Genomic DNA, 24,049 nt, shown 5'->3' with positions numbered 1-24,049 from the left:
ACACACACACACACTGCTCAAAACTGCTCAAAAAACACATCCTAGATCTAAATGAATGAAATATTCGTATTAAATACTTTTTTCTTGTGCTGACAACAAAATCAAACAAAAATTATCAATGGAAATCAAATTTATCAACCCATGGAGGTCTGGATTTGGAGTCACACTCAAAATTAAAGTGGAAAACCACACTACAAGCTAGTCCAACTTTGATGTAATGTCCTTAAAACAAGTCAAAATGAGGCTCAGTAGTGTGTGTGGCCTCCACGTGCCTGTATGACCTCCCTACAACTCCTGGGCATGCTCCTGATGAGGTGGCGGATGGTCTCCTGAGGGATCTCCTCCCAGACCTGGACTAAAGCATCCGCCAACTCCTGGACAGTCTGTGTTGCAACGTGGTGTTGGTGGATGGAGCGAGACATGATGTCCCAGATGTGCTCAATTGGATTCAGGTCTGGGGAACGGGCGGGCCAGTCCATAGCTTCAATGCCTTTCTCTTGCAGGAACTGCTGACACACTCCAGCCACATGAGGTCTAGCATTGTCTTGCATTAGGAGGAACCCAGGGCCAACGGCACCAGCATATGGTTTCACAAGGGGTCTGAGGATCTCATATCGGTACCTAATGGCAGTCAGGCTACCTCTGCACATGGAGGGCTGTGCGGCCCCCCAAAGAAATGCCACCCCACACCATGACTGACCCACCGCCAAACCGGTCATGCAGGAGGATGTTGCAGGCAGCAGAACGAACGTTCTCTGCGGCGTCTCCAGACTCTGTCACGTCTGTCACATGTGCTCAGTGTGAACCTGCTTTCATGAAGCAGTGAAGAGTGAAGAGCACAGGGCGCCAGTGGCGAATTTGACAATATTGGTGTTCTCTGGCAAATGCCAAACGTCCTGCACGGTGTTGGGCTGTAAGCACAACCCCCACCTGTGGACGTCGGGCCCTCATAGAGTCTGTTTCTGACCGTTTGAGCAGACACATGCACATTTGTGGCCTGCTGGAGGTCATTTTGCAGGGCTCTGACAGTGCTCCTCCTGCTCCTCCTTGCACAAAGGCAGAGGTAGCGGTCCTGCTGCTGGGTTGTTACCCTCCTATGGCCTCCTCCACGTCTCCTGATATACTGGCCTGTCTCCTGGTAGCGCCTCCATGCTCTGGACACTACGCTGACAGACACAGCAAACCTCCTTGCCACAGCTCGCATTGATGTTCCATCCTGGATGAGCTGCACTACCTGAGCCACTTATGTGGGTTGTAGACTCCGTCTCATGCTCCCACTAGAGTGAAAGCACCACCAGCATTCAAAAGTGATCAAAACATCAGCCAGGAAGCATAGGAACTGAGAACTGGTCTGTGGTCACCACCTGCAGAACCACTCCTTTATTGGGGGTGTCTTGCTAATTGCCTATAATTTCCACCTGTTGTCTATTCCATTTGCACAACAGCATGTGAAATATATATTGTCAGTGTTGCTTCCTAAGTGGACAGTTTGATTTCACAGAAGTGTGATTGACTTCGACTTACATTGTGTTGTTTAAGTGTTCCCTTTATTTTTTTGAGCAGTGTATATATAGTACCAGTCAAAAGTTTGGGTTTTTATTTTTACATTGTAGAATAATAGTGAAGACATCAAAACTATGAAATAACACATGGAATCATGTAGTAACTTTCAGACCCCTTGACCACTGTAGATGTATAGGTGGAGAAGAGGGTCTGGAGTGGTGATGCTGCAGGCTGACTAGGTTGGGGGAGGGGAGAGTCTTTACCTCCCACTCTCCCTCCCTGTGCTCTCATTCCTTGGCCTTGGCCAGATCCTCATCGGTGCTCACACAATTCTGATGATGTAGTCAGGTCTATCATAATGGTCCTACTGGCAGCCATTCACTGTGATAATGATACACTGGTGCCATAATATACCCAGAAATATTACCAATGGTTGCTGACTGGGGGGATAATAGAACCATGTGCTGTCCATACGCTGTGGAAAAGTTGTAAAATGAATATGGCTACAGGTGTGTGTACACATGCATGCTTTCTTACAATCCCACAAGGGGGGACATTGATTATCAAATCAGCTCCTGCAGTGGACTGCACTATACAGTAGCTCCTATAGCATCTCGCTATCCATTTCCTTCCAGAGGCCAAATGTCAGTGAAGTTAAGCAGGAATAAAAACATTTCACTCTACAATGTTTATAGGACAGCTGGCACTTTCTTCAATCCCACCTCCTGCCAAAGAGCTCCCGTTCTTTCTTTCCTCCACACGGCTTTGAGATGTAAAACAGAGAGAAGTTTCTCTCTCAAAGCAGCAGCTGAGTCGGTTGGCCCTGATGTAGCCCTGAGGATATCAATTAACATTCATCCAGGCTAGCAGCTTAGCAATAGAGAGAGAGAGAACTGAGAGTGCATTGTGTTTACAAATGGAGTACACACACACACACGCTGCACTTTAACCCCCTACACACATAGGTACGCACGAACACACACGCACTCCCTCAATTTATAAGTTTAATTATCTAATGACGGTCAGGGCCCTGGTAAGGGAGCTAAGGGAGGGTGTTGGTTGGCAGACCCCTACAGACACAGACATTGCCTGGGACCATCGATTTGATTGTTTGGAGGAGGAGCAGATGGCAGGCTGGGCTAGGCTGTAGTCGGGCCGTCCTTCATGTGTTAGCGCTGGTAGCTTGTTAGCGCTGGCTGCTAAGCCCAAGGGTGAGGCATTTGATGGGCTTTTTGAGACGTGTCTCTGGGGCTTTGGGATCTAATACGCTAGTGGCTATGCTAACTGTACAAGGCTCTCATTTGAAGGATATATGATGTTCTTACACAGCCAAAACAGTGTGATAGCGTTATAGACATAGAATCCAATGTTTTGGATTAAATACTGAATTTAATTATTTGAGGGGAAACAAACACTTGAGAAGAGAACCCCTTCTCTCTGATAACAAAAGCATCCGCTTTACTAGAATACAGAACTTAGATAAAAAGGACACACTGAAATGGCTCTTCTCAAGGCCATGCCTCTCACCCTTCACAGGACACATCAGACGTAATAGTGAGTGACAATGTTACAGCCATGGGGGGGACAAACAACAATACCTCATCACTGTCACATAGACAGACACACACAGACAACCCCCTCCAGAGTCTGTTTTAGAGGGAATCACAGGAGACATGCCCGTCCAGAGACGTGAGCATGGGGAGCATCTCAGAGCGTGAAAAGCAGCTTAGCTGGAGAGAGGCGCTGTCAGAGAGAGGGCAAGTCCTGTCAGATTATCCAGACAAGTCTAATGTAGAGAGTTCACTTGGCAGACAGGCAGATTGGACAAGGAGAAGAAGTGGAAAAGCAAAAGCCCATAGATCATGTAGTTAACCATGTAACTGCTAAAGATTTAACATAATCAGAAGTTCTAGGTATAAGCATTGCTTATTTACTCAGACACAACAGTTTGATGAATTTACAAAGGCATGAACTTAAATATGACCAGAAAACTACAAATATTACTCTGGTTATCTGAATCATTTTCCTTCAGAAATCAAAATCAAATTAAATTCCATTGACTGAATGGCGGTCATTGAAGTGGACGGCGTCCATTATAGTCCAACTCTGTTCTTTAAGGGTAAGGATTCAGGCTTCTGCAGTTAATTTTTTATTTCACCAGGTAGGCTAGTTGAGAACAAGTTCTCATTTACAACTCCGACCTGGCCAAGATTTACACATGGAGTTACACATGGAATAAACAAACATACATACATATACAGTGTGTGCAAATGAGGTAAGATAAGGGAGGTAAGTCAATATAGGCCATAGTGGTGAACTAATTACAATTTAGCAGTTATATCTCTAAATTGACACTATTCTAATTGCCTTTAGAAGCCAAAACAGAATTACTATTATGGTAAAAAAAGTCCACTCATGTGTACTACATACATCCAAGTAAAATCCCAGAGACCAGAGAACTCTACCAGAGAACTCTACCAGAGAACTCTACCAGAGGAGCTGAATACAGTACATACCAGTACAGAGATATTGTATTACATGTAGAGGATTTGACAAGACAGTTACAATAGACAGCAGGCCACAGTATGGTCTGAGAGAAAAGACCATTGGCCGGTTTACTATCTGTTCCAATGGGTTCGGTTTCCTGTCTGTTCCCTTATCCCATACCCTCATCCCATGCCAGAGAGGGGCTGGTACCTGGTGGTTTCATGAGCAGGTGCAGGGACTGATTTAGCTAAACTCTTGATCTCCGCCTGGTCAGAGACAACAACTGTTGGGGGGAAATTCTCAGCCGAGCATTGCAAGTATGACACTTCATATAACATAATGTGCAATCAGTCAAATGTCGATGTCTGAGTATTTTTATGACTCACTTATGGTAAGTATTTGTAAACAAGGTTATACGGACAAGTATGGGATCATGCTGGGATGGATGTCCTTTAAAAATTCTTAAGGCTAGGGGGCACTATTTTCACATCCAGATGAAAAGTGTGCCCAAAGTAAACTGCCTGGTACTCAGGCCCAGAAGCTAGGATATGCATATAATTGGTAGATTTGGATAGAAAACACTCTAAAGTTACTAAAACTGTTACAATTATGTCTGTGAGTAAAACATAACTTATTTGGCAGGTAAAACCAAGGACAAATCATCCAGGAATGTTTTTTTTTAAGTCACTGTCTTTTCAATGGGTTTCTATGTGGATTTGGATTTCTAAGGCACTTGCTTGCTGTTCCTATCGCTTCCACTGGATGTCAACAGTCTTTAGAAATTGGTTGATGTTTTTCATTTGTGTAATGAAGAAGTAGGGCTGTTCAGAACGAGGGTCGAGTCTAGTGTACTGTTTGTTAAACTATTACTCTGGTTTTCACTTTTGGATAAATAGCGTGCCCAATTTCAACTTCCTGCTACTCATGCCAAGAATATAAGATATGCATATTATTCATAGATTTGGATAGAAAACACTGAAGTTTCTATATGATTTAATGAAAGTTTGATATCATTTTCTTGAATTTGCTGCGCTGCATTTTCCTTGGTTTTTGCACAAGTGAGACGCAACTGTCCCACCTATCCGTAAGAAGTTAAGGGCGCGCGACCTGAAAGCTCACTCCACTTTGTTTTTTTGTCCGGTATTGAACACAGTTTATCCCGTGTTAAATAGCGATTATTTACGTTTAAAAATATCTACAGTTGGATTAGGAGAGTCGTTTGAAATGTTTGGATCAAGTTTACAGGCAACTATATTAGATACTTTGTAGTCATGTTGCGCGAGTTGGAACCAGTGTTTTTTGGATCAAACGTGCCAAATAAATGGACATTTTGGAGATATAACGACAGAATTTATTGACTAAAAGGACCATTTGTGATGTTTAATGGACATATTGGAGTGCCAACAGAAGAAGATCTTCAAAGGTAAGGCATGAATTATATGATTATTTCTGAGTTTTGTTTTGTGTCGGGTTGAAATGTGATTTTCATGTGTTTGTTTGATGGGGTGCTGTCCTCAGATAATAGCATGGTTTTCTTTAGCCGTAAAGCCTTTTTGAAATCTGACACTGTGGCTGGATTAACAAGAAGTTAATCTTTAAACCGATGTATAACACTTGTAAGATTCATTAATTATTATTATGAGTATCTGTTTTTGAATTTGGCACGCTGCTATTTCACTGGGTGTTGTCCGTTAACGGGATTGGCGCGCGAAGGGATCACTAAGAAGTTAAACAAGATATTTACAGCCATAATACCCCTACACTGACCTCCATTTTGAATGCATGCTTTGAATGACACAGCATCATGAGTGTACATCCTGTTTTGCGCCCAGCTCTGATTAGATTCCCTCAGCAGCCTCTGCTTGTGTGTAAGACAGCTAATAATAATGTCTGGAATGGAGTGAATGGAATCAAACACCTGGAAACCATGTGTTTGATGCATTTGATACCATTCCACCTATTCTGTGCCAGACATTGTCACGAGCCAGTCCTCCCCAATTAAGGTGCAACCAACCTCATTGTGATACACACAGTAGGCCTTTCCTATGATCTGCCTCATTGAATCAAAAGGACACAGTTACTCAGCTATAGGGCCATGAATACCTCCCCATTAACCTCCAGGGATAATCTGCTTTTAAACAGTCCCCATTGATCCTCCTCAGTGACAGAAAACTGTTGTATTGGAGTTCCCATTCGATGGAGTCGTGTAGGATGTGGTGTCCTGGTATATGCCATTACATGCAACAGAGGATCCCCAATCAGCCCTCTATCAGGACTGAAAGGGCTGTTTATATGGTGATATAAATCAATCAATGGAGTGGATCATTACGAAAGCATATGACAGGAAGAAGAGCAATCCTTCTCAGGAGTTGAACATACAGTAGATGGTCTGGGTAACGGAGAACGACCTTATCATTAACAACCCATGCTCAGTGCGTTACCAACTCAAACTCATCAAAACAGCTCAGAGAGAGTGGAACAATATGGGCCTTATCAATTTATAATGAACAACAAGATACAGCATCTTACGTCTGAAATATCGATCTGCTAAAACTCGAAATGAGTGCTTCCTATCTCTCAACGATGGTAGGAGTTACTGTAGACTCCATTCATTATGCTATACACATTGGTGAGATGGATGTAGTGCCATTGGCTGCCAGGTATTTTTAAATGGTGTTTAAGCACATGGGCCATCCCTCAGAGCGCCACAGGCCTGGGCTGCTGTTAGGATTGTGTACTGTCCTTTGAGCTAGCCTTGGTTCCATACTGTATGTGCAGTAGCCAACTCTTCTATCGTCATCATGGTTATAGACGGGTTGGTTGTTTTGCAACAAAACCGACGCATGCGCAACTATGGGGCAAAACAGATGGGGTCGGCTTAGATTGTTGATAACATGTAAACTATATTTTGTCTTCAATGTTTACTGAAAACATACATACATTTGCACAATGAGCACGTGTTGTCTCTCAAATACATTCTTACAGTTACTAGCTAGTGAATTGTAGCCATATTAGCATAGACGTGACATCAGTCAAAACAAGACATGGTATCAAGAACAAGATAAAACTAGCTTACGATTCCCCACATGGCAGCTTCTTGTTACTGTTGCTAGCTATCTGGACATCCAGAATCACAACACACGGACTTCTGCCCCAATGAAGCGTGTGCATTGTTTGTGACGTTGTCAGCTAACCTGTCTACAACTATATGCAGTAACCCATAGTTTCAAATGGAGCGCTGCCATAACAAATTGCAAGCAGCATAATAACTAAATGCTATAGAACTGACTGTAATCGAACTGAAAGCTACAGACAAAACCACACATTCTCTGTGAGCGAGAACAACTGTATTGTTGGAGCCAACCCGTTTCATTCATGCATTAGCATAATCGTGTCATTTGCATATGCCTGGCAGCTCATGGACAATTTTTTTGCATAGCATTAGAATATACAAAAAAAACGGGAAGATTGGAAAGAGGAGGTTTCCCTGTGAAATCCCAGAGAGAGTCAGCCTGCATTCCAGACAGCTCTGCAGCGCTCGTTTGGATTTACCACCGGCTTCCTCAGGCAAATCCCCTGTGACATCATCACTGCGCGTCGCAGTCAAACCGCCCACCACATTGCATTCCAAACAGCCATTGCAAGTCGCCTGCCTGAAGCGGTCCCCAAGGACAGAGTAGGAAAGGCACTCCCTCTTTCTCGCACACCCCGTCTCTCTGCTTCATCTCTACACAAAACAGGATTCCTCCTCACCCTGTCTAGTGCCGACAACACTAAATGTTAACGAATGAATGGAGAAAACGTCCCAGTCAACTTGCAGCTGTGTTGCATCATCATTTATGATGAAGTCTCAGCCCACAGCACTGTCAAATCTGTTTAAGCGATCCATGAAGGGAAAAAGACAGACAAGGAGTCAGTAGTCTTTCTGTCACAGACATGGGACTGAATTAGTACCGGGGTGGATATCTAATGGGGCATTCCCAAGGATCCATCATGCTATAGCCTATGCTTGGCCATTTCTGAAAGAGCAGCTATGTTGAGTACCAGAGGGAGTAAGCGAGACCGTCGATTCAGAGGTGATGGCTGATCTTTTCAGTCATCGCTTGTTTCTCCTCTCGTTCTGTCTGTCGTTCCATCCCTGTACTCTCTGTGGACGGCCGAGTAATAGGCGGCCAGAGTTGGACTGAAGGGGTGAATCACTGATCATGTACCTAAAACATCTCTCTGGGCTGAAAATCAAGCTTGGACAGCCATTTCTGGTCCAATACTGCCGTGTATTTCAGTTTGTGCTGCAAGACTGGTTCATTGCCACAAAACAAAAGCAAACAGGTGCAGATACTGAAAGTGCCTACTGTACACATTAACTGTTTTCTCTGTCAGAGAGAGCGAGAGAGAGAAATCATCCAGACCCTGCCTCTCCTCCTGATATAGAGCCTCCTCTGAGTAGAGGCTTCAGTATGTTGGGCTGGCCGGCCTGACTGTCTGAGAGGATAAGGATCATTATTTTCATGAGTCACTTCTCTGGCCCGTCCGTGAAGATTCCCGCCGGCTCTGGGAATCTGTCAGGAAAGAAGGGTCAACTGTGTTCTCTGCCAGGACAATATTCAGAGTTCAGATAGAAGGAATGGGGTTTTGGGGGAATACTGCTTCTCTTTTCTTTAGCCTTGTCTAGCACTGAAACCTTCACTGCTGCATTAGATGTCTCAATGTCTTGTATACTTCTAAGCGAACAGTCCTTCACAAAAACTGACTCCATTGACCTGCATCATGATCCTGCCGTTATCAAAGAACCACTGGCCTAACACCTCTCAGCACAGTGTCATAACCATTGCTTGTGAAATAAGAGTTCCAACCGTTAAAGCTCTGTAAAAAACACAGACTGCATTTCAATCCAGATTTATCAGAAAATCCACTTATCTTTAACAACTGTGGAACCTGACTTCTAGGAAATGTTCTAAATCCACTCCCCCTTAATCCATTATGATGGAATCTTCTTCCTCAGATGAGGCTAGCAGCATTTATATCAATCTAAAACTAAAGCCCATGATGGGAAATTAAATGCATCATGTGTTCATCACTAGCACATTAGGTTGGTGTCTCAAATGGCACCCTATTCCCTATGTCGTGCACTACTTTTGACCAGGGTCCATAAGGCTCTGATCAAAAGTAGGGTGCTAAATATGGAATAGGGTGCCATTTGGGACATACTGTGGATGTCTAGATGGAAATACTAAATAGGACCAAACAGTGCTGTGAAAAAGTATTTGCCTCCTTTCTCATTATCAGATCTTCAACCAAAACCTAAAATTAGATAAAGGGACAAATAATACAACAATTACATACTTACTTGATTTATTTCATAAACAAAGTTATGCAACACCCAATGCCCCTGTGTGAAAAAGTAATTTCCCCCTAATAACCGGTTGTGCCACCTTTAGCTGCAATGGCTCCAACCAAATGCTTCCTATATTTGTTGATCAGTCTCATGTCGCATGGAGGAATTTTGGCCCACTCTTCCATGCAGAACTGCTTTAACTCAGCGACATTTACACCAATCTAAACTAAGCTGGGGGGAAATGCAAAGATAAAGTTCTTGATAACTAACACTGCATAAATCCTGGGCTGCTCGTTTCAAGTCCTGCCACAACATCTCAATTGGGATTAGGTCTGGCCATTCCAAAACGTCATATTTGTAGCTTTTTTGCCATGTAGACTTAATTGTGTGTTTTGGGTCATTGTCTTGCTGCATGACCCATCTGTGCTTCAGCTCACAGACATATGGCCTGACATTCTCCTGTAGAATTATCTGACACAGAGCAGAATTCATGGTTCCTTCTATTTAGGCAAGTTGTCCAGGTCCTGAGGCAGCAAAGCATCCCCAAGCCATCACCATGCTTGACCGTTGGTATAAGGTTCTTACTGTGCAATGCAATGTTTGGTTTATACCAGGCATAATGGGACCCATGTCGTCCAAATAGTTATACTTTGGACTCATCTGTCTATAGAACATTCTTCCAAGAGTCTTGATGATCATCCAGGTGCTTCCAGGTGCTTTTTGGTAAACTTAAGTTTTGGACGAGATGGGTCCCATTATGTCTGGCCAAAACCAAACACTGTATTCCAAACAAAGCATGAAGTTTGTTGATTTGGTCGTCTCTCATGGAGATACTTGTAGTGCACCATGGGGTTTGGGTTGATTAGCAATAGTATAATGGTTGAGTGCTGATACAGCTGAAACTCATAAATCATGAAGCATCTATGCTATAAATAAGACCTTTGGCCAGAAAACTCAATATGGATATCCCATCTGGTACTGATTCCCATCTCCAGAGCAGCGTTGGGATTAACCCAACATACTCTAATATAGAGTCCCTAAAGTATCGTTATTCATTACTTGCAACAGCAAGGTTGAGGGTTTGATTGCTGCATGGGCCACATATGTTGAACACAACTGTCTGTAAGCCATTTAGGAGAAGGGGAAAAAATGGCTAAATAACCACATCATATACCTCAGGATTGGATTTGAGACCCTTGTGCTATAGGAAGTAACCATGTTGTTGCATCTACAGAATTACTATCATCTTACCTGTTTTCCCTCCAGTGTGTAGAGCCGTTTGACTGCCCCGGAGTCCAGCTTGATGGCGTCCGTGATGTCGGTCAGCACCTGTTCGAAGGAGTGGGCCGTCTTCTTATTCAGCAGGATCCTCACAGCCTTCCTGGGCTTGACCCCGCTGCGGATGACCGTCACCAGCTTGGGCTTGATGAAGTCTCTGGTGCCAAGGCTGGCCTCGCTACGCTGCAGCTCGCCCTTTACCAGGGTGCTGAGGGAGGACAGGGAACGGGACTGGCCGGCCTTGATGCCCACTGACCAGTTAGGGTTAACGTTCTTGGTATAGTCCACTCGGCGGTAGGGCTCGTTGGAGGCACACACGTAGCTCTCACCTAAAGGGAGGAAGAGGGGAGAACTAGTTAGAATTTAAGCTTCTTTAAAATAAAAAATAAAATATACACACATACATACACACACACACACACACACACAGTGGGGCAAAAAAAGTATTTAGTCAGCCACCAATTGTGCAAGTTCTCCCACTTAAAAAGATGAGAGGCCTGTAATTTTCATCATAGGTACACTTCAACTATGACAGACAAAATGAGAAAAAAAAAAAAAATTACATTGTAGGATTTTTATGAATTTATTTGCAAATTATGGTGCTCAAATTTTTTTTAATGGAACACTTAAACAACACAATGTAACTCCAAGTCAATCACACTTCTGTGAAATCAAACTGTCCACTTAGGAAGCAACACTGATTGACAATCAATTTCACATGCTGTTGTGCAAATGGAATAGACAACAGGTAGAAATGATAGGCAATTAACAAGACACCCCCAATAAAGGAGTGGTTCTGCAGGTGGTGACCACAGACCACTTCTCAGTTCCTATGCGTCCTGGCTGATGTTTTGGTCACTTTTGAATGCTGACGGTGCTTTCACTCTAGTGGTAGCATGAGACGGAGTCTACAACCCACACAAGTGGCTCAGGTAGTGCAGCTCATCCAGGATGGAACATCAATGCGAGCTGTGGCAAGAAGGTTTGCTGTGTCTGTCAGCGTAGTGTCCAGAGCATGGAGGCGCTACCAGGAGACAGGCCAGTACATCAGGAGACGTGGAGGAGGCCGTAGGAGGGCAAAAACCCAGCAGAAGGACCGCTACCTCCGCAAGGAGGAGCACTGCCAGAGCCCTGCAAAATGACCTCCAGCAAGGCCACAAATGTGCATGTGTCTGCTCTAACGGTCAGAAAAGACACCACGAGGGTGGTATGAGGGCCCGACGTCCACAGGTGGGGGGTTGTGCTTACAGCCCCACACCGTGCAGGACGTTTGGCATTTGCCAGAGAACACCAAGATTGTCAAATTCGCCACTGGCGCCCTGTGCTCTTCACAGATGAAAGCAGGTTCACACTGAGCACGTGACAGACGTGACAGAGTCTGGAGACGCCGTGGAGAACATTCTGCTGCCTGCAACATCCTCCAGCATGACCGGTTTGCGGGTGGGTCAGTCATGGTGTGGGGTGGCATTTCTTTGCGGGGCCGCACAGCCCTCCATGTGCTCGCCAGAGGTAGCCTGACTGCCATTAGGTACCGAGATGAGATCCTCAGACCCCTTGTGAGGCCATATGCTGGTGCGGTTGGCCCTGGGTTCCTCCTAATGCTAGACAATGCTAGACCTCATGTGGCTGGAGTGTCAGCAGTTCCTGCAAGAGGAAGGCATTGATGCTATGGACTGGCCCGCCTGTTCCCCAGACCTGAATCCAATTGAGCACATCTGGGACATCATGTCTCGCTCCATCCACCAACGCCACGTTGCACCACAGACTGTCCAGGAGTTGGCAGATGCTTTAGTCCAGGTCTGGGAGGAGATCCCTCAGGAGACCACCTCATCAGGAGCATGCCCAGGCATTGTAGGGAGGTCATACAGGCACGTGGAGGCCACACACACTAATGAGCCTCATTTTGACCTGTTAAGGACATTACATCAAAGTTGGATCAGCCTGTAGTGTGGTTTTCCACTTTAATTTTGAGTGTGACTCCAAATCCAGACCTCCATGGGTTGATAAATTTGATTTCCATTGATAATGTGTCATTTTGTTGTCAGCACATTCAACTATGTAAAGAAAAGTATTTAATAAGAATATTTCATTCATTCAGATCTATTTTAGTGTTCCCTTTATTTTTTTGAGCAGTTTATATATATATATTTTTTTTTTTCTTCATAAAAATGGTTGAATCAACAGTTTATAAAAACTGATATCAAATCAAATCCATCAACTGCTTATCAAATGTTTGGCAATTTAGTTATTGAAGCTACAGTAATCAACTCCACCGCATTTTCCAGCTCTGAATGATACTTTACAACTGTCAATGAATAACCATTCATTCTAAATGACTAAAGGAGTGTTAATTAGCCACATGACGTGGAAAGTAACTAGTCGGCTTGACTGTGGATGACAAGGAGTTAAGGTTCCCCAGTGGAAACAAAAGCCACATTGAGACGGAGGCCAGCCAGTCAGTGTAACTCAGCCCTCTCTGTGAGCTCTCTCGGCCTGCTGCATTGGACACTCTCCAAAGCTAAGTCTTTTCCTTTTCCTTGCCCACATTCCATTGTAACAGTTAGCAAATGTGTTTGTGTTTCCCCTCAAGCCAAGGCCAGATAAATTTGACGACTCAAAAGGCTGATAAATGGAACCACAATAAGGGAAAGAGGAGGATGTGAGGGTGGGTGATTGTGTTTGAAGGTGGTTTGTGGGTGGACAACACATGCAGGATTTTTATTTTCACATTCCGGGCATGGCTAACATCTAATCATTCATCATGGATTTGACTGTTTGTCACAACACTAATGAAACCACAGAATGGCACACTGTAGCAGCATGTAATATGCTACGCATGCAACTAAGTGAACCCATATTGCTGCCTTTATGTCCTTGCTCTGTCATGACATAGCACTATACTTGCGTATCTGGCCTTTTACCAGCTCAAGGCACCGATCGATGACAACATGACTGAACTAAGAAAGGTGAGAAAACGTTATTATGTGTAAGAGATAGAGATGTTCAAAGAGATGTGATGCTAAATCACACTAAATTAACTAAGGTGAGAAAACATTGTTATTGTTTGTACAAGAGGGAGAGAGGGGAATCTAAAGGACCTGAAGGGGAACGAACAATGAATGAACAGAATCTATCCATCTAGAACCGTATAGAAAGCTTACAGAAGCTAAGGTAAATTTGAGTTTTTTTCCTAATGCAGTCAACCATGCTCTTATTATTTGATAACCAAAACATCCTATTCTCAGCAGTCAGTCATCCAGGAACAGGAAGACAACAGTGAAGGAGTCACCATCCGTCAGGGAAAGGAGTCATATGCGAGAGTGGTGTGAAGACGATGTCTAACCCTCCAGAATAGCTCAATACCCAGCATTATTTTCAAGACCCACGACTGAAAAAAATGAAGATCCTTTGGTCATAAGATCACCAACACCCCGCTGAGATCAACCTAAACCAGGACCATTGACACGAGGTTAATATCAATCTGTTATCTTCTCAACTACAACTCTACCTTTCCATGTTGGACATTTCAGTATTATCTACTGCTCTTCTCATGGTTCCTCTCATTTGCGTTAAGACAAAGAAAAAGGGATGGAAAGGAGGAGGAAGAGACTTCTTAGACGGCGAGTCCCACGACACCTGGATTTATTCATCTACCAATTAAACAAAGGCTAATTAACGACGCTAGGCCACAGCTGGGGGACCCGAACAGATGAAAACGATGACACCAAATGAGACCCGGAGCCATCATCAATTCAGATCAGAAAGCCTGGAGAAACAGAGGTGGCCTTCTGAAGGGGGCTCTGGGGTGACAGTCCCTAACACCTCTGGGGACGAGAGGGGGGTCTCAGGTGCAGATTCACCAGAGGTTAGCGGACCCTGGGTGGGTGATACACTTTAGTGGCCCTACAGCAGGGCCTCATGTGGACAACAGCTGAGAATCACAGCCCCTTAACCAAACATCAGCTGGTCACTATGGAGGAGAGGGGGCAGATCCATCAGTGTGTGCGCTGATCCCTCACTGAGCAAATACACACATGCCATCACTCAGTGGGGTAAGTGAGAGGTCATGGATTGAGAATGTGTTTGTCTGATGTTGTCCCTAACACTATGGTGTCATCTAAACAAGCAATGTTTTCCCATGAGTGAAGCCTGATGTTGAATCAATCAGCTTATTACATACATTGGGATCTCATCAAAGGACCGACTCGGGATCAGGTGCATCATAATTCACCAGTAGGTTGAAGATATCCCTCTAGTGGTGTGGGGGCTGTGCTTTGGCAAAGTGGGTGGGTTTATATCCTTCCTGGTTGGGCCTGTCGGGGGGTATCGTCGGTCGGGGCCACAGTGTCTCCCGACCCCTCCTGTCTCAGCCTCCAGTATTTATGCTGCAATAGTTTGAGTCGGGGGGCTAGGGTCAGTCTGTTATATCTGGAGAATTTCTCCTGTCTTATCCAGTGTCCTGTGTGAATTTATGTTCTCTCTCTCACTCTGAATGATCGGCTGTGAAAAGTCAACTGACATTTACTACCGAGGTGCTGACCTGTTGCACCCTCTACAACCACTGAATATTATTATTTGACCCTGCTGGTCATCTATGAACTAGAGGTCGACCGATTATGATTTTTAAACGTCAATACCGATTATTGGAGGACCCAAAAAGAGGCCGATACCGATTAATCTGACGATTTTTTTTTGCATTTATTTGTAATAATGACAATTACAACAATGCTGAACACTTATTTTAACTTAATATAATACATCAATAAAATCAATTTAGCCTCAAATAAATAATGAAACATGTTCAATTTGGTTTAAATAATGCAAAAACAAAGTGTTGGAGAAAAAAGTAAAAGTGCAATATGTGCCATGTAAAAAAGCTAACGTTTAAGTTCCTTGCTCAGAACATGAGAACAATTTGAAATCTGGTGGCTCCTTTTAACATGAGTCTTCAATATTCCCAGGTAAGAAGGTTTAGGTTGTAGTTATTATAGGAATTATAGGACTATTTCTCTCTATACCATTTGTATTTCATATACCTTTGACTATTGGATGTTCTTATAGGCACTTTAGTATTGCCAGTGTAACAGTATAGCTTCCGTCCTTCTCCTTGCCCCTACCTGGGCTCGACCAGGAAGACATCGACAACAGCCACACTCGAAGCATTGTTACCCATCGCTCCACAAAAGCCAAGGGGAACAATTACTCCCGAGTCTCAGAGCGAGTGACGTCACCGATTGAACCGCTATTAGCGCGCACCACGCTAACTAGCTAGCCATTTCACATTGGTTACACCGGCCTAATCTCGGGAGTTGATAGGCTTCAAGTCATAAACAGCTTAATGCTTGAAGCATTGCGAAGAGCTGCTGACAAAACGCACTAAAGTGCTGTTTGAATGTATGCTTACGAGCCTGCTGGTGCCTACCATCGCTCAGTCAGACTGCTCTATCAAATCATAGACTTAATTATAACATAACACACAGAAATACCAGCCTTTGGTCATTAATATGGTCGAATCCGGAAACTATCATTTCGAAAACAAAACGTTTATTCTTTCAGTGAAATACGGAACCGTTCCATATTTTATCTAACGGGTGGCATCCCTAAGTCTAAATATTGCTGTCACATTGTACAACCTTCAATGTTATGTCATAATTATGTACAATTCTGGCAAATTAATTACGGTCTTTGTTAGGAATAAATGGACTTCACACAGTTCGCAACGAGCCAGGCGGCCCAAACTGCTGCATATACCCTGACTGCTTGCACAGAACGCAAGAGAAGTGACACAATTTCCCTAATTATAAGAAATTCATGTTAGCAGGCAATATTAACTAAATATGCAGGTTAGAAAAATATATACTTGTGTATTGATTTTAAAGAAAGGCATTGATATTTATGGTTAGGTTTGGTGAAACGACAGTGCTAAATCATCACCCGTTTGGCGAAGTAGGGCTGTGATTCGATGAGAAATTAACAGGCACTGCATCGATTATATACAACGCAGGACACGCTAGATAAACTAGTAAAATCATCAACCATGTGTAGTTAACTAGAGATTATGTGAAGATGGATTGTTTTTTGTAAGTTTAATGCTAGCTAGCAACTTACCTTGGCTTTTGCTGCCCTCGCGTAACAGGTAGTCAGCTTGCCACGCAGGCTCCTCGTGGAGTGCTATGTAAGGCATGTGGTTAGAGCGTTGGACTAGTAACCGGAAGGTTGCAAAAACGAATCCCTGAGCTGACAAGGTAAAAATCTGTCGTTCTGCCCCTGAACAAGGCAGTTAACCCACTGTTCCTAGGCCGTCATTGAAAATAAGAATGTGTTCTTAACTGACTTGCCTAGTTAAATAAAGGTGTAAAAAAAGATAAAAATCAGCCAAATAGGTGTCCAAAAATTCGACCGATTTCCGATTAATCGGTCGATCTCTAGTTTGAACATCTTGGCCATGTACTGTTATAATCTCCACCCGGCACAGCCAGAAGAGGACTGGCCACCCCTCAGAGCCTGGTTCCTCTCTAGGTTTCTTCCTAGGTTTCTGCCTTTCTAGGGAAGTTTTCCTAGCCACTGAGCTTCTACATCTGCATTGCTTGCTGTTTGGGGTGTTAGCCGATGTCACAAACCCAGCCTGAGGTAAAAAAGGCTTTATAATTACATTTAATTTGATTGAAAGTCCTCCTCAAATGGAACACAATCGGTGTAGCATAAGACCACTATCGTGGTTTGGCTTGGTTTGAATCCAATCCAATGCCTCACTGTCATTTCAATAAGCACACTACAGCAGAGAGTGTGGTTGATGTCACAGGGTAATCTCATCCATCATCCAGGGATCACATATGAATGAATGAATGGGGCTTGATGAGGTTCACACAACAGGCCAGGCTGAGCCAGTAGTCCTCAATCAATGGGGCTGGGAGCACACACACACACACACATCCATTTGATGGCTGAGTACACAAAGACAAGACTCTGGTGTTCGGCCTCCAACATCTCCAGTCAAAAGGCCTCATTCACAGCCAGGCCAAGACAATCCTCTGACGGATTGACTGCATTCCTCCTGTCTCTGTGACCTGACCCCTGACAACAGCCGTGCCCTATTTCTCCATATCACAGCAGGAGGACAAGGGGACAGCCACCGAGGGTACAGCCCGCAACCCACTAACATAAGTTACTGAGGAGGCTACGATAATTAGGACTTATCATCCCGAACAATGGCGTCTCTACAGTAAAGAGGGGACTTCTTGAGTGGAACCCAACCTGTGTACTGTTTATGGAATGACTTGAGTCCAGTCATTGTTTTACAGGAGAAAGAATGGAATGGTTAGAGGGGTTCCAAAATAAACTTGGCACCATATCAAATGTCCAATAGGATTGGCTTAAGAGCTCAAACTCTACTCCTATAATAAGGTAAAACCTACACGGAACTCTTCATTAGCCACAGTACCTAGAGTATGACCTCACAGGCCACTATACCTACTGCAGTATAAACCCAAATACCCCCAAGATGAGAACAAGTTTTGACAGCCAGAGAAAGTGAGTTGGCCCACTTTCCTTTCAAATCAGAGCAGAGAAAGTGTGATGCCTGCCGGGAGGATACCATCTTCCACTCTGAATGGTTACTTGGCAGAAAACAGGCATTACATCCAGAGGTGAGGCAGAAGTAGTAGGCCTGGCTATGTGTTGGTGCCAGTCCATCTTCTACCACACTCACTGTCCCACGGCAGCACCCATTCTCCTTCCTGCCAGCCCAACCAGAAGTGATGCAATGTGTCTCCCAGCCACGGGATTGGGCGCTGACCTAAATCTACCACCCCATCCTCTCTGGGGACATGGGCGGAGGAACGAGTGCAGAGGCTTATATTTGGAAGGAGGAAGGAAGGATGTCAGCTGAGAATAACAGGGGGATGAGAGAGGGGTCAGGAGAAAAGGACAGCAGTGAAGTAAAGACAAATCACAGCCTATAGCTGGAGGTGCTGACTAATGGGAGTCAGGAGATAAGCTGCAGTATACAAATGAAAAGACAAGTCCCACACTCATCTCTCTTTGCTGTGGATTGATTTGAATATGACAGAGCTACCATGGTGCGATAACCGTAACCTTTCACGCTAAGACAGGATCGTAGAGAGGTCACAGGTTAGACAGCAGAACTCAACACGAAGATTAACGTATTACCCAGACACCGGCCACTGTCACTGCTGCAGCCTGCGACACAGAGAGGTTCACACACAGACAGAACCACTGTGTAGCAGTGGAGGCTGGTGGGAGGAGCTATAAGAGGATGGGTTCATTTTAATGGCTGGAATGGAATCAATGGCACAAAGTCAAACATGTGGTTTCCATACGTTTGATATCGTTCCTTTGATTCCAGTCATTAAAATTAGCCTTTCCTCCTATAGCTCCTCCCACCAGCCCCCATTGCGGTGTAGGTCTATATATAGCAAATCTGCCAAGTAGGGAGAGAGCTCTAATGTAAAGTAAAGAAGGTCATGTTGAAATTTCTCAACCTTTGCATACATTTCTGGAATAATACTCACACACTTACTGAATTAATTTGCCTTTAGTTGTGTAGGGTCTAGTTGGGACAATATACATGATTCTTTATTAAGCACTCCTGTGAAATGACTGAGCTAATAATTATGTTGTAATATAATAAATGGTATGACCTGACCATTGGAGGTAGTTGTACATATCTTATTTGGACTATAAGTACAGTTATAATAACAGCTTCCTCTACACCTCAATGTTGACCTTTTCCATTCTCCTCCCTCATCATGTTCAAAGTGAACAGATCATTGGCAGAGGCATGAAGGGGGTGCAGAGGGGGACACGTCATGTTTTATGCCCAGAGGGTGGAAAATCACTCTATGGACTGTTTTAACAGCCAATGAAGCCCAGAACACTAGCCAGAGCACACACACACTGCTCTAAGATCAATGGAGGAGCGATGGACATTCATGAATACTGTGCTGCCTACTACAACGGGTCTCTCTCTCTCTCTCTCTCTCTCATGATGAGACCAAGGCGCAGAGTGATAAGAATACATTCCTCTTTAATAAATGAAGAACACTTAAAACTAACGTCAAGCTATGATAAACCGAGTGCTGACATGCAACTACACAGACAATAACCCACAAAAATGGAAAAATGGCAACCTAAATAGGATCCCCAATCAGAGACAACGATAAACAGCTGTCTCTGATTGGGAACCAATTCAGGCCACCATAGACCTTGACATACTAAAACCCCATAGATATACAAAAACCCTAGACAGGACAAAAACACCTAGACAATACAAAAACTAAACCAACCACCCTTGTCACACCCTGACCTAACCAAAATAATAAAGAAAACAAAGATAACTAAGGTCAGGGCGTGACACTATGATGGCTGCACACTACTACTGGGTCATGTGTGTGTCACAACTGCTTAACCAAAAAGGAAGACCTGCTGATTCAAGAAAGACTAATGATCTCAGGATTAGCAGACACTCTTATCCAGTGTGACTTACAGTAATGAGTGCATACACTTTCCATACTGAATCGAACGCACTACCCTGGTGCTTGCTCCATGCTCTACCAACTGAGCCACACGTGACATCATCTATCCTAGAGTTTGAGAGGCATGTCCACAACTGACTACATGGGTTACAATTGCATTACAGTAGTAAACCTGTTTACTGTATTTACATATGACTTTACTGTAAAATGCCTAACAGAGGAAGATCTCTACTTGGCATATACTCTATTGGCCTGAATCCTACTAAGGAGGCTATAATGTAGTATAATTAAAATCACTTTATTGGTTAATTGCGCACAAGGTCCAACCGAAATTTGACTTCCGCTTTTAACCCAGCCCTTTAGAAAGACACATACAAACAGGTTTTGGAGAGGTGCCCAGGAGGTAGCCCCCCCGCACCCATGAGTTGTTGTTAAGGGGGTTAAGTGCCTTGCTCAAGGGCACCATGGCAGGCAATTGCATCTAGGATTTGATATCAGCAACCCTCTAGTTGCTAGCTCACTTCCTAACAGATTTTTCCGTTCGGACCCAGGGTCTGAACTGGCAACCCTCTGGTTGCTGGCTGGCCTCTAACAGCTAGGCTACCTGCTGCCCAATGAGGCTATAATGTAGTATAATCAGGCTATAATGTAGTATAATGAGGCTATTAATAATTGCTTTATTATACTACATAGCCTCATTATACCACATTATAGACTTATTATACTACATTATCATATAATATAATAGCATAACTACATTATAGCCTTATTATACTACTATATCACATAATGTAGTGGAATAGGCTATAATGTAGTATAATAAGCCTATAATGCAGCATTAGCTAGTCTTCTTCGCAAGGGGAATGCTGATAGCAGAATACACCTGCATATGCATGAACAAGGAGTCAATGTAAAACAGCTGGTGGAACTCTGATGACAAGCAGTATCTTGGCCAGGTCGCAGTTGTAAATAAGAACTTGTTCTCAACTAGCCTACCTGGTTAAATAAAGGAGAAATAAAAAATGTAAAAAATGAAATGGTTTATAAGATTGTATGATGAAACCTGAGAGATAGGAGTGTCTGGTGAAATTTAATAATGAGTACCTTGGATCAATCAGCTCATTCATCAATATGCGCGAGTATTGATCTCTACATTATTTATTATGTCATTTGTAGGACTGGGCTGTGTGTGTGGGGAGGGGGCCGGTGGTGACTGCGTGTCCTTACCCTCCACTAACTCGTCCAGGCTGCTAATCTTCTTGCTGCCGTCCACGGTGTAGATGCTCCGGACACCTTGAGGCAGGTTGACGTTGTCCGAGAGAGACCGGGTAAGCTCCATAAGCAGGGCGTCCAATGACCTAAAACGGTCGTTGGACACGGCATACACCAAACCTTTGAAGTATTTGTCCCCATTTCGGTAGAACCGCACTTTTTTGGCTTTCTTCTCGGAGGTGAGCGACTGGAGCGTGCGCGTTCGGTAAAAGCTACAGTGCGCGCTGTGCGCCGGGCTGGGCACGAGACCGTTGCCTCTGGAGCCGGACTGGGATCCCGAGCCGTTAGCCCTTGATGAACGGTGCGTTTTGTCCCGTTCCTCAAAGTGTTCCCATTCAATACTTCTGCTGAGCGACATGTTCGATCTGTTAATGTTTTGATCTATCCGCAGTAGAAAACAATAGCAGATGGCTCCTCCAGGCAAGCCCTATTGTCCAACGCGTTCCCAAAGACAGCTGTCAAACAACGCTTTGGCAATCACTGATACAGTAATCGAGAGGACCGTGTACTTGTAGGCTAGTTCCTCCTTGCGCCGTCAAGATACAATGTTGAAATTTTCCGGGGATACAGTCCGCTGTTAATATAACTAGGGGTACAGTAGCCTGAGTTACGGTTACAATCTTACCTTGTCAATAGGCTGCACAATAAACTCTCGGTTATTGAAATACCAAAGGCTAAAAGAAAAGGATTGCTCCAAAACTCAATGTTCACGAAAATTCACCGGCAAATTTAAATTAATACCAGGTGCAGAGAGCCTCGACTTGATTGACAGTCGACTGATGCAACCGCTAGTTTACCAATGAACGGAGCCGCACAGGAAAACACTCGATTCCAAGCTATAAGAATGTATCCGGTAGAAAACACAAAAGGGAAAAACGAATTCCATTTAGCACAAATACATTGCATGTAAAGCCGGTGTCCAAAATCCACCGAATCTAACAAAGCCGCATGCTTGCTACAGAAACCGCAAGCCTCCTCCTCTTCTCACATCCTTTCTCAGACGGACGAACCGTTCAACACTAACACTGTAGCACGAGAGGCCACCCCAGTCCTGTCATCCAATTCAACGAGGGAGGGAATGCTGCTTCCCCTCAGGGTCCTAACGGTAGTCCCTGTCCAATTGTTCAGCAAGTGGTGTATTTTCTGAAAGATGCAATTTGGCCCCCAAATTTGAACTTATTTGTCATGTCATTATTTATGATGTACCATTTAGGTATTTATTAGGCAATACCATTCCCTCGAAAAGCTAAAGGAAAAATTATAACGTTGCTAATGGCCAAATCCAGCCACTCTGGTGGGTTTGAAAGTTAAGAAGCAGCTTATGGCTTCATCAGGGTGTCTGAGACAGAGTGAGACACCCTGATTAAGTATTTTTTAGCATAGTATCTTATTAGGATACTGAACTACACAAACAAGTGTAAGCCGATGCGCCTACTTGGTGTATTTTAATGATGTCTTAGCCCACACATTAGAGGCTTATTAACTTTCAAACCCACAAGAGTGTTCGGATTTTGATATGTCATTTAGCACCTAATTTGTGGTTATAATTCTTCCATCAGCTTTTCAATTACTCTTCCCCCCCAACAGCACCTGTGGTTGTTTTGGAATACCTGAAGCACTCCTCCTACTTATTTTTCCTCAAGAATACCATTCCCCCATTGACATAAGTCAGTGCTCTTTAAAGGTTATAGGCTCAAGCAATACATTGGACATAACACATCTCATCTACACTGTGTGTGTCCACTGTCCAGTCACCAGAGTGGTACCAAGGCCATAGGCTTACAGTGGCCAGTGGATTACACAGTGAGAGTGATGCCACTTTCTCTCTGCCAGCCTAGTGGGTGCCTAGCTATCTGCGTCATCATCACCTGGCACAGCACCACAGGAAGGGCTCAGACCTAGGTCCCATGGTGCCACAGCAACCAATCCTTGAACCAGGAAGTATCCAGGCAGTTAATAACATCAATAGAGAAACATTATTAATATTGAATAATATTGCTCATTATGAAAAAAATACGATAATACCTAAAGCGACTTACAGTCATGCGTGCATACGTTTTCACTTATGGGTGGTCCCGAGAATCAAACCCACAATCCTAGTTTGCAAGCGCCATGCTCTACCAACTGAGCCATCCAGGACCTTTGAATCTAGTGCCAAAGCAAACAACAGGAGTAACTGAGGACATTGATCAGGGTGTGACACACAGGGATCAGTCCCACTGTCCCTTCATATCCCCCATGTGACAATGCCTGGACGTATGGAGGTGAAGAACAAATCACAACCCGTGTGGTGGACCTCAGTTCACCTTCTTCCTAAAGATCCATCAACCAAGACACATAAGGAACTCTCCAGAAAACAAGCATAGCAGCTGCATCAGAATGATGCATTGTTAGTAATTCCTCTTTATGAGATGAAAGGGGATGAAAATGGGGATGAGGAAACGAGGCAGGAAACAAATAGGAAGTCACTAGTCCTCAGGAGAGAGAATATCCTGCACACAATGACAAAGCAGAAAATCCCCTTGAATAATACGATTGAGAATCCCTTGTTCAAAAATGAAAGAGTGCAAATGGAGGGATAACAATCAAGAGGATAGACAGTAGAATTCCCTGAAATGGTCTGTCTGTCTGGATATCGGTTAAATGTGTTATATAAAAGAGTTTTCATTCTGTTTCAGGA

The 24,049-nt window shown here is 43.9% G+C and overlaps 1 protein-coding gene across 4 annotated transcripts in view; it reads right to left on the bottom strand.

Moving 5' to 3' along the window:
• Positions 1-22,441, bottom strand: part of LOC112261290 (serine/threonine-protein kinase DCLK2-like) — a 79,347-nt gene extending 56,906 nt beyond the window's left edge. For 3 of the 4 annotated variants that reach the window (XR_006084513.1, XM_042329675.1, XM_042329676.1), the window contains exons 1-2: positions 21,325-22,440; positions 10,577-10,932 (exon numbers count right to left, since the gene is read on the bottom strand). Coding sequence is in view for 3 of the 4 variants with exons in the window: in XM_042329675.1 (XP_042185609.1) it covers positions 10,577-10,932; positions 21,325-21,727 (759 nt within the window). In the remaining variant the exon portion in view is untranslated. Of the gene's footprint in view, positions 1-10,576; positions 10,933-21,324 lie in introns of all 4 variants that reach the window. The other variant, XM_042329677.1, reaches the window with a different exon arrangement.
• Between the last annotated feature and the right edge of the window lie 1,608 nt (positions 22,442-24,049).

This window comes from Oncorhynchus tshawytscha, linkage group LG11, assembly GCF_018296145.1.
Source record: "Oncorhynchus tshawytscha isolate Ot180627B linkage group LG11, Otsh_v2.0, whole genome shotgun sequence".
NCBI classification, from domain to species: Eukaryota; Metazoa; Chordata; class Actinopteri; order Salmoniformes; family Salmonidae; genus Oncorhynchus; species Oncorhynchus tshawytscha.
This window is presented reverse-complemented; position numbering and strand designations above follow the sequence as displayed.